The sequence below is a fragment of the Dermacentor variabilis genome, chromosome 9 (genome assembly GCF_050947875.1).
Source record: "Dermacentor variabilis isolate Ectoservices chromosome 9, ASM5094787v1, whole genome shotgun sequence".
NCBI lineage: Eukaryota > Metazoa > Arthropoda > Arachnida > Ixodida > Ixodidae > Dermacentor > Dermacentor variabilis.
In genome coordinates, this window is record NC_134576.1 from 55,405,512 (window position 1) to 55,424,913 (window position 19,402).

The following is a 19,402-nucleotide window of genomic DNA, read 5'->3' on the forward strand; positions in this document are numbered from 1 at the left end:
GATAATGTTTCCTCTACTGTTTTAGATAGTCATTTTGGGGGGAGGAGGGGAGTGAAAACTAGGTTAAGGAAAAGAGAATATAAAAAAGGGAAAAAAAATAATAATAAAATAGGAAGGGGAGCAAAAGGCTAGGTGGCGCCAGCCGCCGCCCGTTACAAAGGGTATAGCCGCCATCCATCCATCCATCCATCCATCCATGCCAGAGTGCTTTATGGCGTCGTGCAAGCGAGGACTTGCGTCGTTCCGAAGCTTGGATAAAAAAGACGCCGGGTGCTCAGCATAGAAGAAAAATGAGACATCGTCCGTGCTATTGAACGTGACACGAAGAAGTCGGCGCTGACACGCAACAGGGATCTGCTGTTGACTACAGTGTGTGGCATTTGGAATGCGAAGAAGTTGCTCGGCAGCGCTGCTGCGACCGCGAAGATATGTCGGCTACGAGGTTCGACTTTTCGCCATCGTTGCCTCTGTTGTTGCCGAAGTGTCGACTAGCGACAGTGACGAGGACGACACGGAAAGCGATAGCACGGGCGATTCAGGCCCGACAGTGGCATAAGCTGCGCATTGCGTCAGCTTCATGAATGCAATCGTCGCGACGACAATTGGGGCGCGATAACGTAACTCTATTCCAAATGAAAATTATTCCAAACTCCGGCACCCGTAATGAAAAAGGCGCCCCCGGGACTTCTGCAACACTACTGCGCACGTGCACGGTGAATACGTAACGCCAACGAGGAATCTGCCATGCGAGTGTTTGCCGAGAAGAGGGGGCTGGCTGAAAAGCTGGCACGCAGCTTCAGTAAGTTTGAGGCCGCTGTCGTCGGCGTGCTAGGCCGCCGCGACATCAAATGAAAATAACGCTTTTGTCGCGCGAAGTTAATAAATACTGCATGTTTTTTCCCCTTTCATCGCACTCTCTCTGAGTTCCGTTTTCGACAGGTAAGTGGGCGATCTCATGCTATTCGGTTAAACAGTACTACCGTTTAGTACGTACCTTTCCCAAGCTCCGGCCAACTACGGTTTAACGAGGTTTCACTGTACAAGCTTTACATGGAGCGCCTAAATGCATCATTTAATGACTAGAAGGGCCTAACCTAACGACTCAGTACATTTGTACAAAATTGTCAAAATTGTTTCAGTGTCCCTATAAGAAACACCGGAAGCTAAGCTTATCAGAAAATTCAGCTCATCAGAGCTCATTTGAAAGAGTCTGCTGCAGTCACAAATTCACTATTCTTTTCTGAGTCACAGCAAATATGACTTACGTCTCCAATAGGTGCAGCCTGATTATGTTTTAAAAGGGTACTGAAGCACTTTTTGAGTGGAGTTAGAAAATTTTCCAATCTGTAGACAATGCTGCCATCAACACACAAGACAATTATTATTCCGCTGCCTGCTGCAGGAATCGTACAATCTTACATAAGTGATCACTTGCTCACTCCAATAGTTTCACAAACATGAAAATTCTTTTCCATCTAATATTTATTTTATATTAGGTTCTTCTCACACATTTTTTTTGGGGGGGACGGAATATCATCAGTGAAAGGAATTGCACACATTTCAGCATGATGCTCAGTTCCAAGAAAAGTAATTTCAGGAACCTTTTCAATTTCCTGACCTAAGCCACTAGACCTTTCTGGGATGAAATTGGTTCTCTGTAGAGAAGCCTTGTTGCAAAAGTAGATTACCAAATTAATTATTAGCACTCTGTTAAGAACTGCTACTTATAAAAATTAAGTCACCAGTCATAAACAGAGGCCATTTCATGAGATTGAATTCTAAAGTGAATTAGATAAGCTGGCATACATAAGCAGAATATCGGAAGACAGCAAAAGTAAAACTTAAAAATGCTGCTCACAATATAGCGGTGAACATTGTGGTAAATGTAGTAGACGTCAGCTAGATCCTGAAGCTTGGCTGAACGGCTTATCAGTGCTTCCCTGCTTGCAGCATCACCTGCAAATGTCACACGCTTGACTATAGCACCATTATTTCTGACACCTTTTAAATGTACCTATCCACAGTAAGGATCCACTGGTTTCAGAAATTATTAGTTCATGTAATTTGTATCACTCAAAGTAAGGCACAGAGAAAGCTTTTGTAGGTATGATGCACACTATTTTCAAAATACACGCACAGAAAAGTTACATCTTTGAATATAGCACTGACTTACGGCACCTCGACAGCATAATAAAAGATGAAGTTGAATATAGCAGAATCCTAGGAAGCATTCTAGGAAGCAAAGTCAGCTCAAGAAAAACATGACGTGACAGCTTGACAGAGACTCATTCATTCTATGGAAAACTAAACAGATGTCTTCCAACCACTTAGCTTAGAATGCAACCCCATAAAGTTTATATCTCACAGTTTATACCCTTGTATTTCAGCTTTCTGGTAAGTCTTTCAGAAGAGGCATAAAATAAGCAGTGCTCTAAACACCCGTCAGCAGTTTAAAGCTATGACTTGTGTATGTCATTGTACTTACTTGTGTAACAGCCCTCATTCTTTCATTAAGGGCATTTCTCCAAAAATGTAAGCTTCCATCCGAATGACACACTGAACCACCCAGAAAAAGAAACTATTCTTAAAAAGACACAATTCCCTTTTCTTCCAGGTGGGTATCAAATAAATACTTCAATATGTCAAACTTTCTTCAAATTGGCATCCTTACAGTGGGACTTACAATTGGCATCCTTACAAAATCAAGAGTGTGACACAAGTGCTGTCTCTCAGCCAAAGGTTTTTTGAATGTGCATCGGCATTTAATATGGTGAAACAGACCGATGCGTGAGCATAATGAGGCACGCAAGTTTCACCACATATATATATATGTTTGGCATATATGTACAGTATAGTATGTACATGTCTTTTGTGAAAATAAAGCAGTTGTGAGTGGCGCTCTGTCCCGTTGTCCTCTCTCGGGTGCTGTGTGTTAATTTTTAGCGCCTTAAGAATAGGTATAATCAATGAATACCAACTTGCCCACCAAGTTCTCTTACACCACACATGAGATTGCAAAGGATTGTACACCAAAAAGCATGCAGATTCACACTTGCCATTCATTGTATTAACAAGAGATTTTGCCTTCATGGAATATTCACAACTACCACATATTTCGAACAATCTCTGCCTTTCTAGCATCTGCTAGCATCTTTGGTAGTTTCCTTATTTTCATCACTTTCTTTTTTGTGCTGTATGGTGTTCACTAGTAGATGTATTGTTCTTTTTCCGACTGTATTCTTTTTAATACCCTGTTGCAGTGAGTGGCCAGTAACAGCAATAACGAAGACGAGGCATCATGCCAGCCAGTGATGTAAGGCGACAACAATGAAAAAATAAAAGAATCATTACCAAATATGGCGTTTGCTGTCAACAAACCTTCAGTTGCAAGACACTGGTCACATTGTCTCTGCATGTTTTGTCTGCGTAATTTTTGTGCTTCGACAAGGAACACCGTAATTGATGCGAACAATGCAAACAATGCAAACACGGCGAATTCGCCTGGTTCTTCCTTCTTGAGCCATACTGCAGACAGGCAGTATGGGGTCCCTTTCACAAGCTCTTAAAATGGGGAGTGAGAAGCCAAATGACTACTTACTCTCCCTGCTTGCAGACTCTAGGATCTGCCTAGAGAGTAGCCAGTAGTAGTAGCCAGCATCACGAAATCGGCACTCGTCAACGGCATACTGAGTCAGGCGCTCCAGTACGTTCAGTGCTTCGTCCTGTCGACCAGCCTCATAGAATGCTGTGAATAAACTGCGTGTTAGGCACCGCAAGTGTGGTGTTGGCAGCCGAAGAGAAAAAACGAGCTTACCTTTTTGTGCATCAACGAAACGGTCGTTCTCTGCAAGCCAGTTTGCGTAGTCACCACAAATCTTGGCACGAAGCTCAGCATTCTGCCCTACAGCTGCGAATGCCTGTGAAAGAATGCGGCCGCGACACAAGGTGCACTTAAATATTGAGATGACGTCTGTAAGAACAGATATCAGAATTGCTACGTTTTAGCATGTACAGCTGCTGCGGGTGTAAGGCATGCAAGTGGCTCCATAGTCAGCAACGTCGATTTCTTTTCATGACTTTAGTCGAACTCGACTGTAAAACAAAGCTCCAGCGACTATCTTCTTTGCCATGCTCATTCAGTGCCGCTCTACTGCTGCTTGATATAGAAGCGCAGTATGGGTTTATGGCAATGAAGAACACATCTGTAGCAAATTCTGCATTCCAATAGAGCTTCATGGCAACAAAAGCTCTGTCTTCAAATGCAGCTCCACGAAAATTCAGGACTCAGTGTCCTGAAGCTGCAGTCAAAGGTAAAATTTGTGCATAACTGTTGCTTAGAATTTGAACTTTCGAACATACATACCTAGGGACAAGTGCTTGAATCTGTACAGCGGATTCACTGTGAGATAATATGATAAGCTAAAAGAAAACCTGTGATTTGAATTAGGCACAAACATAGGCAACATTATGCGAAAAAGAAGTGAGGTGTGCAGACAGGACACAAAAGTAGAGAAGTGGACAACATCTGTGTCCACTTGTGTCCTGTCTGCACGCCTAACTTCTTTTTTGCATAATGAATCCTTACCAACTAGCTCAGCTTTCTGTCGTTCATAGGCAACAACTATGTAAGGGCCTGAAGGCAGAGAATGCATGTAGCTCAGGCAGTACTGTGGTCTTAACCCTTTTAAGGGTCACAGCCACACATACAAGGCAGTGGACATGAATACCAAATGGTCAAAGTCAGACATGTACGCTGGCGACTGAACGTTTGAAAGAATGTGTCTTTTTCAAACAAAGAGGCGCCTAGCATCACTCTGGAAGTCCCGCAACCTCCCGTGAGTTCTAGTAAGTATTTTTAATGTGTGGCAGCTCCTCGGCTACCACCAAAGTTAGCGTTTTGCGTCCCTCTATGGTGTCTGCTACCGCAGTAGTTTGGCAGTATCTTCATTTCACCTATCTTACTGCCGCACGCTCACGGCCGCGCTTGTGCACCTTATAATCGGCATACACACGCATTTCGTTTCCGTTCACTGCGGCTGCACAACCTTCAGAAAGCCAACAAACTGCCTAGCCAATGAAAGCGGGTGTACAGGATGACCACTGCGTGTTCACGTTCGCCATCTTTGCAAAACATCATACGGTGACCCCTCGTTTCAAATGTTGTTTGTAGGCACACAATAGCCTTTTTTCGTAGAGTTGAGCAACCCATCCTAACACTAGTTTTGGATTTACGTGGTGGGCTCGAAAATATCATGTCACTAGCATGCTGACCCCCTCCCCCCACTGCAGACGCATTTACACAGATGGCAGATGAACATGGACGAAAGAAACCAGGGGAGGGGGGGGTCAGACAAACTTGCTGTGGGCCTCTCGATTTGAGAGCTCTAGAACTCCTTACCGTCAGCATCGACCGTGATCAGTCCGTGCAGAGCCGATGACTGCGAAGAGCGGTGCCGAGTGCCATGATGAACATTCACTGCTTTTGTCTGTCACGCATATTGCCTTATAACGAGCTGGCAATAACCCACAGAAACCACCTGCCATTATCCAAAGTCCTCCAAAGTAGCCACAAACTAGCCAATCTAGAGCGTACATACGAATAATAGCGAAGACAGTAGCGCTACATGGTTGTCACAGGAGGCCACACTCTGGATTACTGACACAGGCAAAAAAGGCACTTGAGAACGAAGACTGATTGATTCATGGGATTTAATGTCTAGCACATGAGAGATGCCATAGTGGGCGGCTCCAGATTAATTTCGACTGCCTGGGGTTCTTTAATGTGCACATAAATCTAAGTAATCGCATTTCGCCTCCTCTGAAATGCAGGCAACACCACGACTGTGATTTGAGCCTGCTACCTTGTGACCAGCAGCAAAACGCCATAGCCTCTGTGCCACCATGGTGGATGATTACAAAGACTGGATATTTTATTGAAAAGACAAATGCTATGACATGCAACAGCATGCATGCGATTGTTATTGGAAGAAACATAACTCACCATGCAAAGGCTAACTATGTGAACTTTATTCTACTATGGAATAGTTAATACTGATTTCGATATAAGCCAAGTAGTAGACAAGCAATAGAAGGACCGAATATTCGTAGCTAATCAGACCTTAAGGTGGCCACTTTGATGCAAAGTAGTCAGACTCAGAAACCTGGGTTCGGAGTGACTCAGTGCTGCCATGAGAGCCACGATTAGCAAGTCAGGTGGTTGGATAATGATGAACGGAACCGTGCACTAAATTGGCCCAGATAGAGGCATTTCAATCGTGACGAGCTGTCGTGTTAATACTTAGACAAAGCCCTTTTCTGCTGCACCCACCTCGTCCCACTGGCCTGCATCAACGTGGAGCTTCACCAAACTTTCGGTGTCGCCGATCCTTCGGAAAACGTCGGCAGCGGCCATATGTTGCTTCTGGTCCACCAGCAACCGAGCACACGTGGCAAGAGCCTCCCTCTCGCGTTTGTCCAGCCTCTGGGACAGGTCAACGAGTCTGCGCAGAAGAAATGTATGAATAAATGTACAGACACGTGCTTATTGATAATGCATTCACAGTACACAGATCAAGGCGACACATTTTCAGGAGGAGGCCCAAATGTAGAATGTGTAGGAAGGCCTCCTATCAGGATTAGGTAAAGCAAATTTGCCATAACCACAGAAATGAACTGAGGTTAGCAAAACAGCATATAGAGTTAAAAAGTACATACGCAAGAGCATCAACCATAAATAACACAGATATTTCAAGAAACTGATAATTATACTCACTAAAGCGATGAAAGCCTAAGTATGTTTTCAAGGACAATCTAAAGCCGCTTAATGGCGACATATTAAAATGGAACTCTTGATTGTTCCAAATGAAGAATGCAGCTGAAACAGAAGCTTTGTTTCTTGTACTCTGTAGTGTTCTGGCAGGAAAAAGTTATTTGAGTTAATATTCTCTGCAATAAGCACAGAGCAACACAAACAAGGACGTTAAAGGGAATAGAACAAGCACTAACTCTTGCATGCTAATATTGTGCCTGCTAAGTATTGCATCCCTGCGCGCCGCAAAAAGAACTAAAATTTCAGACCAAAAGCCATTTGCCCTTCTCACGGGCGCCGTGCTCCCAGCCGGAGAGTTGACGTATATCACACAAGTTACATGGCAGTGCTCTGACGTCGCTCATAGTGGTATGTGACTTTCAGAATTATTCAAAGCAACAGCATTTATTTGTTTGATCTGTTGCTTAAATGGACGAATGAAAGTTTAGAGAAATAATAAAACCTACAAACCGAGTGTCTGCATGTCTTTGTTTTACTTCGTGCTGTAGCAGGAAAGGTATACTTCGGTTTCATTTGTTTGTTCCCATGTAGTGCAGTTGCGTGTGCAGAGAGCGAAACTATGTCATTTTCTATAAAATTCCAATGTGCGATCATGCTCAATGATCCGCTTGTGTCTGCCTCAGTATTTGTGTAGCGCTAACTGATACTGCTAGTCAGGTGTCCTCGTGCCCAGCGCACAAGAAAATGAGACGAACGCAACAGCTCGTGCGAGAGACCGTCAGCCAAAGTGCACTGCACAGCAAAAAGGCTAAAAAAAAAATGAAGGCAGGGTCCGTGACATACGCGTTGCATGGCAATCTTTCAGCTCCGGCATGCGAGAACACGAGGAAGAAAGTTCGTTTGCAGAGACTAGACGGGTGCAAGTGGAGAGAGTTATGCTGGCGGTGACGCTCGCTCCCTGAAATCATGGCTTCATGGCATTGACATTTTTTTATCTCGACTATTAATAATGAACCAATATGAAAAATTATTGCAGTAGAACGCTCTTCAGAGGGCACGTAACAGTTTCCGCCATATAACAGAAATTTACTGTGGGGCCTGGTGAGGGGCCCTTTAGTCTGGCCATTTTGAGCTGACAAGCACCGCGCATACAATGCATACTAATGCTCATGTCTGCTAAGTATTACACCACTACGTGCCTCGCTAAGTGCTGAAATTTCGAACTGAACGCCGTTTTCTCTTTTCCTCGCGGGTGCCACGCTCCGAGACGGAGAGTCGACGTACATCGCACAAGTCCACCTACGTAAATTGCACTGCTGTGATGTCGCTCAGGGAGACACGTGACTTCGAGAATTATTCAAGGCAGCATCTATTATTTGTGTGATATGTTGCTTCAATAGATGAATTAAATTTTAGAGAAATGATAAAACACACAAACCGAATGTCTGCATGTTCTTGTTTTACTTCGCACGACAGCAAAGAAAGATGTACTTCCATTTTGTCTGCTTGTTCCCACGTCGTGCAGTCGCACGTGTGGATAACGAAATGTCATTTTCTACTGTGATCATGCTCAATGAATCCCTTGTGTCTGCCTCGGTATTCGGGTAACACTGACTTATACCGCTAGTCAGGTGTTCTCGTGCAGAACGCGCAAAATCACGTGCTGCGCAAAACGACACAAGCGCAACAGCTCGCGCACGATGCCGTCAGTAGAAGTGCACCGCGCAGCAAGAAAGCAAGGAAAAAAAAAACGAAGGCGGGGCCCATGATGTATGCATCACGTGATCTTTGAGCTCCTGTATGGGATAATGCAGGGAAAGAATTTCGCTTGTGGAGGCTACACGGGGCAAGTGGAGAGGTTGGTCTATTGGCAGCGACCCTCGCCTCCTAAAATCACTTCTTCGCGGCACTCAAACATTCCTATCTCGGCTATTAATGAACCAATCTTAAAGATTCTAGCGGCAGAACACTCCCTAAAGGGCACTTACCAAATTCCAGCGTATACCTGAAATTTGCTACAGGGCCTGGTGGGGGGCCTTTAAAGAGACCCTCAAACACATTTCAAGCCTCCATTTTTCTGTAGCAGGTTTTGTAGATGGATGGTTGGAGGTTCTTTTTGCATAGGTCAAAGCACCAACATCAAAATATTTAATATTTTAATCACACGGACTGCATCGATGCTAACGGTATCATCACCCAGTGGCATGTGGTCTCGCTCATCAGTGATTGGTCTAAGAAAAGTTGCAAATAACCACTGCACTGCAGCAAGAAAGTTATAAATTAAGATTTGTTTTTATTTTTGTTTGCTGTACTTTTTATATGAATGTGAACAGACGCAGTAATAAAGAAAAGCTAAATCTACACAACATGGCAGGAACCCTGCCTGCTCTTTCTCTCTGGCCTCTGCTCATTGATTTCTGTTATAGAGAAATGCACACTTGAGTAGTGTATCTATGCGAAAGCTTCTCTTATCACTTTTGTATGCTCGTGGGCAGCCCTGTGCAGTACAGTTGTGAGTGTTTTTCAGGTGGTGCAAGTTTTTCACCTCAGTGCATTATTTTTTCCACACCGTTTCGTTGTTTATGTTGCTGTGCTGAACTCCTTACTCAGGCTATGAAAGAAGAAGAGAGACATTGCACTGTCCCAGGATGCGCAACTGCAACTTCATGTGGTTTGCTACCATGGTAAAGGCGCCATCAACATACCGGAGCTATAAATGTACCGGAGTTCGTGCACATGGAACAGGCAACCATGGAGTGCAAACTTCTGCTACGTAGGCGCTTCAAGCTTGTACCATTGGCAGTGAGGGGTTATGTCAGTGGGTGAAAGAAATAGGGACAGGAGACCGGGCACTGTTCGAGTTGAGGGCGTGTTTATTATTATTTATTTACTTTTTTGTATTTTGAAAATTTTCAGCTGTATAACTCAGAACTGCATGCCCCTATCGCTACCGTTCTTGATGAATTTATCTCTCTAAGTATCAATCTACACAACCTGTGACCAAAAAATGGTGTTTGAGGGACCCTTCAACTGTGCTGCTACACGACAAAGCCTGCGAAATCACATTGTGCGTGCACACAGTAACAAGCAAAGAAAATGATGAAGAACACAGAAACGATCAAGACCCATGGCTCCTGCTCACATGCCTTTGTTTGGGATGAATAGCCACGAGCCAAGAAATATGCTTCTCTTGACTTTTAATTTCATGGCACTCATCAGAAACCTTCTGTGAAATGGTGAGAATCATGGGCAGATTCAAGCTTTCTTGATAGAGAAAGGTCAGGTTCTTCTAAGAATGATAATGATGCTTATTGGGATTATAATGATAGTCTGTTCAATTCTGCTCTCGCAATCTGAAAATGCTATCATGCATAATGTGACACATTTAAATGACAAACCCTAGTCTTTTTCTTGCAGGCGGGCATCATCATTAATTGAATATCAGTGCTTGACCTTTCTTCCCCTTATTTCCTTGCTGCAACACCTCCCATTATGGAATACCAGCAGACCCAAATCCTCGTTCTTATGAGATGCACCCCATTCCAAATGTTGAGGAGCTGTAATGGCCTATCACCTGGCCAGGAGCGTGCTTGTACCTATTTTACTGGTTGGTACCCAACGGCAGCTCTAGTCTGCACCAGGTTTAGAAACCAGTACCTCCTGTATACGAGGCGAAAGCTCTATCACGAGGGAGCCACTGCGGTGTGGAAACAGTAGGAAAAACATGCAGCACATCCTTTTTGTTCGCTTGTTCTTGCTATTCTTGTTTTCGCTTACATGTTAGTCCAGCCCTGTTTTCCTGCAATCTCAACTGCTTTCAGAGGTTCACCGGCCAGGAGGTAAAAGTCTGCAGCTGCCTTGGGATCGTTGATGCTCCGAGCCCACTCGGCCTTCTTGAGCATCAGCTGACGCGTGTCCAGGGTCTCATCTGAGCCGAGGTACTCCTGCAGGTCAAGGTGGAAACAACCGACAGTTCAGCGGCCAGATGTGAAATCCACTGGGAATGACATTACTCACGACGATGGATGTTACATTACTCTTTTTGTATTTGCTCACCTTCTGTCCAAATCAAACTGCTAATTCTTCTCGGGCTTGGAAGTAGTACAATTGATGCAACTGAGGGCAAGGCTGTGATGACATGGCAAGGGCAGAATCTGATTGCCAAAAACTATGCTTACACAATCTGCGTTCAAAAACTTTTCATTCAAGAACTGATCAAGGGCAAAAAATATGGTCAGAACACATCCTTTATGTCTGTCTACGTAAATGAATCTTTCTTAGTTTTGCAGAATGGTGCATTGAAGCACAACATCTGGTATACACAATGTGCAGGCTTCTTCTCTTTATATACAGCTTACAGATGTCCATGGTGTCAGATCCTAGCGTGGCTGCATGCATCATCAGTAAAGTAAAGTAAAGATGTAAAGTAAGATGCATACTTAACGGTTCCGATGTTGACGATTCCTCTAGTGAATATGTGACAGATATGTCTACGAAATCGCAATGTAGTTATCGCAATGTCCACTACCGGTGAGCAGTTAAAAATGTAACTGCTTTCACTACTGCTGAAAAGCTCTGTGCTGATTTCCAAGCATTTAAATAGCTTGCTGCTATGTGCATGCATCATAAATCACACGAGTCAACTAAGAACACGTAATGTGTGCAAGCTTCAGTCAAATGCCACAGCTGACCGAAGCTGATTAGTCAATTATGATAGATGAGGGTGCACAATGTCTAATCCAACTTAAGTGCACTCACAGCAAGTTGATAATGGTTGGAGACAGGCATCAAAGTGAGGAGAAAAGACCCAGAAAGCTTCACTTTTAAAACATTCCAATGGAAGCCATCTCAGGATGATTGTCAATGTTACTGCAATTAACATCGAAGTACTGTAACGACACACTGTATTATCGCCTTGCAACACGTCATGTATAGGGTGCGTACTGCAGCCAGACTCTTCCCTTGCACTTCCCTCTAGACATTCTCTGCTACCTAGCAGCGCTACCGCAAAGTCTGCGTGTGGCCCGCATCTAAATATATATATATTCAGACAACACTGCCTGAATGTACATAATGTTGGTTTGATTCCACCCAGCATTAGGGAAAGTTTGAAGATTCTTTTTTTCCATGTTATTGAAGAGGGCAAACACACATTGGCACATATCCAGCTACTCTAGTAGGCATGAAAGAAAAACTGTTAGATACCGGAAGCAACATAGATTCATGCCAAAAAGTTCTTGCAGTACCTAATTGTACAAAAAAAAAAAAAAAAATTCAGAAGAACCCATCTGACGATGACTGTCGACAGTAATGCATATAGCATTGAATCAATATAGCGACGCAACGTATTGCACCGTCAAAACGAGCAATGTATGAGGCATGTACTGCAGCGGGACTTCTCTTTTGCACTACCCTAAGAACACGTGGCGCCATCTAGAACTGCCACTGCAAAGCCTGCACGCTGCTTCCGAAATGCACAGTGTGCCGATGCGTGCAAACACTGAGAAACACGCAATGAGGAAACTGGGCCCCTTTTTCATGCTTTCTTCTGAACACCCTGAGTCATTGTAGTGGTGCTGCCTAGAGGTTCGTGCGTGGGTTCTGAGACAAGAAGTGCGGTGCACCAGTGCCTGCAGCCCAAGTTGGCGCGAGGTTCGTCGAAAAGCGGCACATGCGCAATTCATGGCGCAGCTTACTAAAGCATTGGCATGAAAGGCATTCATTGAAAGCGGCACATACACAGTACATGTGTGGCACCACCTGCTAAGGCATGGAGTTGCTGTCCTTGAGGAAGCCTTGTGACGCGGGTTCGATTCCTCTCAGCAATAGACAAATCAGGGGATCTTTCTTTGTCATTGTAGGGTGGCACGTTCCTGGTGGCACAAACCTAGTTAGCCAAGTTGGCATCAGAGATGTTCATTGAAGACTGGCACACACCTATTGACACATACCCAGAGACCCAAACTGGTATCAGAGGTTCATTGTACAGTGGTACCTACCCAGCCCCACATCTACAGTGACCTATGTTGTATTACCTAGGTTCGTTGCAGAGCGGCACATATGTACACGTTGCCATATACTCGGTGACCTTGGTCTGACAGTTGGCTTCAAACCCTGTTCCCTCAGCACCGCAGGCTGATGCACGACCCACTCAACCATGGATTACTCTGGTAGACGGGAAAATGGTCACTCCCTCACTCACTCACTCTCACACACACAGGCATGCACATACACATACACGCACAGCTAGCCCATGTAAAGTGTGTGAAGCATGAAACACATTAAAAAAACTGAAAATGAAATGGGAAGAGGAAAGTAGTCACTCTGAACCATTGACGCTTTTCATTCCACGGAGAATCACTAACACCAGCATTGTTTTGTGGCAACAGTGGTGTCATGAAAGTCAGAGAAAGGTGTGCCACCTGAGCAAGATCAAACATGCGCAGGTCCGTGTACATGTCCACAGCCTTGGAGTTGCGGCCAGCTTTCTTGTACAGCCTGGCGGCCTCTGCGAACCGGCCTTGCTGGGCGATCACGTCTCCGAGCAGGGATTCTCGTTTCTCGCCACGGGCCTCTTGATCCTGTTGAAGATAAAGAACACGAGACGTCGACGGTAGAGCGCACAGAAAACAAAGCTAATGTTGTGAATGTTGAATTGCCTCTATTTAGATAACTATCTGCACCCCAGCACTTGTGGAATATAGTACAGCGTACTGTCCCTTAACTACAAGTAAAAAAAAACTGCTCAAACTTTCAAATCATCATCATTATCATGTACAATACAGGATGAATGGCTCTCCAAGCAATCTTTGTTGCCCCTGTCTTGCGTTAGCTGACTTCATGTTGTGTCTGCAAGGAAATCCTAATCTCATGACTGCAACTAAACCTCTGCTGTTCATGACATCCCTCTCTTTTCTTTACCATGTCTTACACAGTGCAAGATAACTACGCATAGTGGGCAAATGTACTACCACTTCAGAATGAAAAACAAACAGGAGGATACAAAGCAGCATGTTTCTTATGCTCAACTGCTTGCAAACATAAGTGTGATTGTGTCATATCTGACTGCTAAATGCACTTTATACCCAAACCTATGAAATTTTGAATGAAACAAACCAGTGTCATACATGCCAACAGATGTGGAAAGTAAAATGCGACTTCAAGTTCACTTTCTTGCACTCAAATTTCATTCCGGCATGATACTGCAGAGCAGTGTGCCAACTGTGAAACCAGACTGCTGTGCCATCTAAGGAACCCGGTGCAAAACACACCTTTGTATTCAAGAGAGCACACAGTGAAACTGTGTGATTCCACTTGAACTACTCGGAGGGTCTCTGCTCCTAGATAAAGCTCCTGGCTCTCACAGAGGCCCCAGGCTCGAATCTTGAGGGAGACCTCTATCTTTTGTTTCTTTCTAACCTGTAGAAAATTTGTCACGGATGTTAAACATCCACATTTCATGCAAAGAAATGTTAAGCTGCTTAATTAGCAGAATGCTCCAAAGGGACCGATTTTACCGATTTTCGAATAAGTTATGTAAACGGACCCTGAAATGATTTTGACGATATTGTACAAACATACTGGGTTGTTAGGGTAGGTCTCTCTGATCATGAAGGGACACATATAAGCGCTCCGCATAAAGTGTTTAACTTATCATAACTTTTTTTTTTCAAAGTTCGGCAGTATGTTACACTCCTGTAACGTGTGAAGGCGAAAAAAAGCCTGCTGCACACGTTGTAATGCATTAAGTTATACGAGTAGAGAGGTCAATTTTCTTACAAGGCATAACGAGCCGCAGTGTAAAGTAAATGTATGGCGCTGTAGGTCTATCTTCTCAACAACACATGCAAGCACATAATGCACTACCTAAAGTTTTCTTTTGTTCACTCTATCTTTCGATCTTTCTTTCTTTTTTTTTGTTCTCACCTTCCACGTTCTTTTTTTCTTTCTTTCTTTCCTTCTTTCATTCTTTATTTCGTTTGTTTGCTCATTCATATTCAGCCAATGCATCTTTGCTTGCTTACAGGGGTATGAGCCATTCCTGATGATGTAACTTTTGCCTCACTGGAGTAGACGCTGCTTTTTTCTGATATGAGCCGTTGCAACGAGCCACTTAATGCTTTCATTTTAAAATGGGCGTATCTACTGATCACAGCGACGCTGTTCCCCTGAGCTTCCAGCTGCCCCATTACAATCTACATAGCTGGTGCGTGTGACATCAGTCGGGCGAGCTGTCCGATGGCTACCCAGGTTGCGCCATTGACAATTTTTCCAAATTTAAGGTGAACATATGTTGTTTGTAATAGTTGGAATGTTGGTTAACTTGTTTTTATAAAACAAAAAGTAACTTAAGGAGATTGCACGACGAACATTTATCACTACACTCAAGCACTTCCGGCACATGAAGTGTCATCTGCTTGTGTTACAACATGCTCCGTGTTGACGCAAGCTGCATGGCGAGTGTTAGTCTAAAGGTTTGTTTTCACAAGGACCATGAATCACCCTTGTTGTGTTGTAGGCTGTAAACCTAGCTAATGGCGACATGTCAAGCTGTGACATCGTGTCCGTCTGCAAAGAAACAGGTGAGCGGAGTGGCTGTAGTGCTTGCTGTCAATATCCGATCAGCGCCAGGATCTACAAGCTTGTGGCCATCACTCCATGCTGAAGGATTACTACCACAATAGCGAGTTCTAGCATGTCCGCTATTTGGGTAAACGCAAGCGCAAGCAGACTGGGCGTTTTACTGGATGAGCGGAGGTGCAGACGTCGCAAACTCTGGGAATGCATAGCTGGAAACAGCTGTCATCCACAGTATACAAAGCTCAACCAGACACAGAGTTAATATAGCAGTAACGAAGGGTATTCTACTTTGCTGCTGGTGTAAATTTTCGGTAGCAGCATAATCATCAACACATCTTTTTCAATGTATATAATGTTTTACACTTGGTCACAGCATTATGAGCTCTGTGTTTGACTGGTTAAACTCTGACGCCACCAGGTGGCTTCTCCATGCAGGCCCCTCAGGCCGTTCACATTTACGCTAAAGCGCCTTCATCACAGCGGCAGTGGTGTGGAGGGGCTTTAGTTTACACCTCCGCCCATCTGTCAAAATGTCCAGCTTGCCTACGTTTACCAGAATACCGGACACGCTCAGCACTGCGACAGAACGTTCACAATGCATGCTGCTTGGATAGCTCTAGCTGGGGATAAATGGCCAGGCGGCAAGCTTCATGCACTGGCCCCAAGACAACCGGAAGCAGACAAGACGACGTCACATCATGACGCAGAACCAGTGAAGGCGGAACTTAGCCCCGATCCCCTGGCGAATGAGTTGAGGAGAAAAAGCATGGCTAGGGAGGAGGGTAACTTGTGATCGTCCGTAGCTCTCTTAATATGAGGCGCTTCACTTAAATTGCGCCATGAATGTTTTACTGAAGCTGTACCCTATGCGTCTACAAGATTTGTCCAAACGATTTCAGGGACTCTTTAATAATTAATTCCTTCATGCCACCAGCGCTTCAATTTGTCGATCTGTAAATTTCAAACTGTCATAGACCAACCTCCTGGTCATTTGATATGGTAGAGAAAGACAGCTGTCCCTAATTCAGTTCCCAGATTAAGATGAATTATCTTCACAGTTATGCTCTTCGAGGGCACCAAAATGTGTCTCTTTGCAGCAATTCTCCCTTTACAGCCAATAACCGTTACACTGTGCTGCATCCAACACACAAATACCTTCGATTATATTCAGCATCCGTTATAAGCATAGATTTGTTAAATACAGATATTGGCACGAAGCATCTTTCGATTTATTTTATTATACTGGGTGTTTTATATTAATGTTAACAGATTACTTAAACATTGTTTGTGGCATGTAGAACGAATCTACTTATTGAACCGGACTATTTGAAGAAGCCAACATTACTTGCACGAGAAATCAAGATGCATAACTGACTAATTAGCAAATTTTTCCTAATCAATTTTCTTATATATTTAGCTTAGCGCACATATTGCAATAAAGGAATTGAAGCCAATGATGTCATAAGGCACATCCACTTGGAACAAATTTCAAAACTAGCAGCAGCTTCAAAATAAGCAGTCAAATTTGCGTAAGAAAGCACTGTTGTTACACTTCCGTTTTTTTCACAAAACGCCTTTTTATGCACTGAAGCTAAAAAATTACTGGAACACCAATGCATTTCATCGGAAACTTTAGGAATGCACCTCTGGAAACTGCTGTCATCCACAGTATTCATTCCAGGTGGATATGACTTTCGAAGTCAATAGCCACAATTAGTAAATTGCTATATGTGCCATCAAGTAATTAGTTTGAAAATTAATTAAAACTAGAAAAATTTTCTAATTAATCAAATAGTTCTTTTGATTTTTTGAGTAAACAATGTCCGCTTCTGAGAGCAATCTGGCTTAAAGGTGCTGACAACTGGCTAGAATGTGTTGTGAGACGTTGTTGTGTTGTGTTGCCAGATGTGTTGTGAGCTGTAATGTTGATCACGCTGATGTCATACTTGCAAGGCATGGCGAGGATGTGGTTTGGAAACCATGAAGATGAGCTTACAGACTGAGAAACGTGTAAACGGGAGCTGAAAGACTTGTTTGGCTGACCATTTGGGTGGAAGAAAGCCGCTAAAGCCCAGACCACATGTATGCAAGCGTACGTCTGGTCTCAGCTTTAAAAATTGGTTTTCAGTCCCTTTAAGAGGTTGAATTGGACTACATGAAATGGGGTCATCTTTAAAAATACGATTAACAATGAATAAATTTTTAAAAATTTTTTATCTTTGTTCACTGTGTCAAGGTATGATTGGAGTGAGGGCTTTCAGTACCATGCACCTAGCAGGTTTCTGTCAAGATAACTTGAATATCATAGTGGTAGCACAACAGCCGTCTGCAATGCCGGTGACAGAGATGACAGCTGACCAGCATGTAGAGTGAAAAATAGAACGCACTAACACATCCGGTTTGAGCGGCCGCATCCAGCTACTGCTCCCGGGGAACCATTGCGATCCCAGCTGGCTGGTTCCAATGAATTGTGGCCATAATGGCTCCCTCGTCAGGCAAGGTTGTCTCCACCAATTGGTGGCACCAGACAACTGAGCCCAGCCGCACCAGCGTCATGGCCATGACCATGCCAAGGCAGGTGTGACGGGGCCTTATACATTTAAGAGTACTGCTATGAAGGCCTTAGTTCTTTCTTTTACGATGCTGCGTTTACACTGTGCTCATGTTGTGTTAATTTACGCAAGGGATGCTGGAGATGTAAATTTTGTTTGCTTTTCTCTGCCTGCTGGTTGATAGCAGTGTGTACACTTTGTGTGAATTCTGCGAGCACCTCTGAACGAGTGCGCCCTAAATGGCTATGTCTGTAAACCTCGATGTCATGTCGCTTTACTTGGTCTGAGCAAGATTTCCTTTGTCTGCAAACCCCCACAGCTGTAATGCTAATAGGTGCTGTGGGTATGTGATAAATAAATAAAATGAACAGTTACTGTACTATACTGTACTACTGTACTAAGATGGAAACCACCGAACCTGGAGCGAGCGCACCAAGCGGAGCAAGGCGGGGTCCCCGAGACGCACGGCTGCCCGCTTGGCCACAGCCAGGTCGAGGGCTTCCAGTGCCTCCTTGGCCAGGTATCGCCAGTCCTCCTCGGGCACCCCCAAGCAGGCAATGGTGAGGGCCTCCCTAAACACGGTACGCATGCATTCAAACGTGAAAGCGACATCACAACCATCCCATTGAAAGGGACAGAAAAGAGAAATGTTGCTTGGGTTGATGATTATATTTCTAGAACTGCATTAACCGAGAAGAAAGGGGGTTAACCGACGGGCCCGATGTTTATTAGTCATATCATATGAAGCCAACAAACACTGACACCAAGGACAACATAGGGAAAATTACTTGTGCTTAATATGTGAAATAAAGAAACGATAAATCAATGGAAATGAAAGTGGATGAAAAAACAACTTGCCACAGGTGAGGAACGATCCCACAACCTTCGCATTTCGCGTGCAATGCTCTACCATTTGAGCTACCGCAGCGCTGTCTTCCCATCCACTTTCTTGGGTATTTATGTGTCTTAGTGGAACCCTGGGAGTGTTAGCCAGCGCCACCACAAACAGACCTTGGCGGCGGACGTGGAACATCCTTTCTGCCGCAGGCATCATGAGAACGTGATCTTTTTAGCTGAACGCAACGGGTCAATAAACCCACACATGCTACCTGAAGGCATCAATGTTGCCAGATTCGAGACCCTCGTTATGTAATAAATGAGAACAAAGGGCATTAACTGAGGAGCCAATTTTTATTAGTCATATCATAAGAAGCCCAAAAAAAAAAAGGATGTTCCACGTCCGCTGCCAAGGTCTGTGAGTGGTGGCACTGGCTAACACTCCCAGGGTTCTACAAGGAAACATAAATACACAAGAAAGTGGACGGGGAAACGGGAGAGTGAGCTCACAGTAATGCGATCAAGCATGCGAGAAAGGTGGGTAGGGCAAGGGGCAGGTTGGTGCACGTATCCTTTTCTAGCGTCTGTGGCTGCACATGGCTGTCAGAATGACTGAGCACACACAAAGCTCGTGAGACTCGTTAAAGAGGTAATCTGCCACGTC

The 19,402-nt window shown here is 44.2% G+C and overlaps 1 protein-coding gene across 5 annotated transcripts in view; it reads right to left on the reverse strand.

The window, feature by feature from the left end:
- Positions 1 to 19,402, reverse strand: part of Oseg1 (intraflagellar transport protein Oseg1) — an 88,486-nt gene that overhangs the window by 29,556 nt on the left and 39,528 nt on the right. For all 5 annotated transcript variants that reach the window (XM_075704291.1, XM_075704290.1, XM_075704292.1 and 2 more), the window contains 7 exons: positions 18,320 to 18,473; positions 13,192 to 13,350; positions 10,547 to 10,713; positions 6,329 to 6,500; positions 3,815 to 3,917; positions 3,599 to 3,745; positions 1,859 to 1,956 (listed from right to left, as the gene is read on the reverse strand). In XM_075704291.1, the coding sequence (XP_075560406.1) occupies positions 1,859 to 1,956; positions 3,599 to 3,745; positions 3,815 to 3,917; positions 6,329 to 6,500; positions 10,547 to 10,713; positions 13,192 to 13,350; positions 18,320 to 18,473 (1,000 nt within the window). The remainder of the gene's footprint in view (positions 1 to 1,858; positions 1,957 to 3,598; positions 3,746 to 3,814; positions 3,918 to 6,328; positions 6,501 to 10,546; positions 10,714 to 13,191; positions 13,351 to 18,319; positions 18,474 to 19,402) is intronic.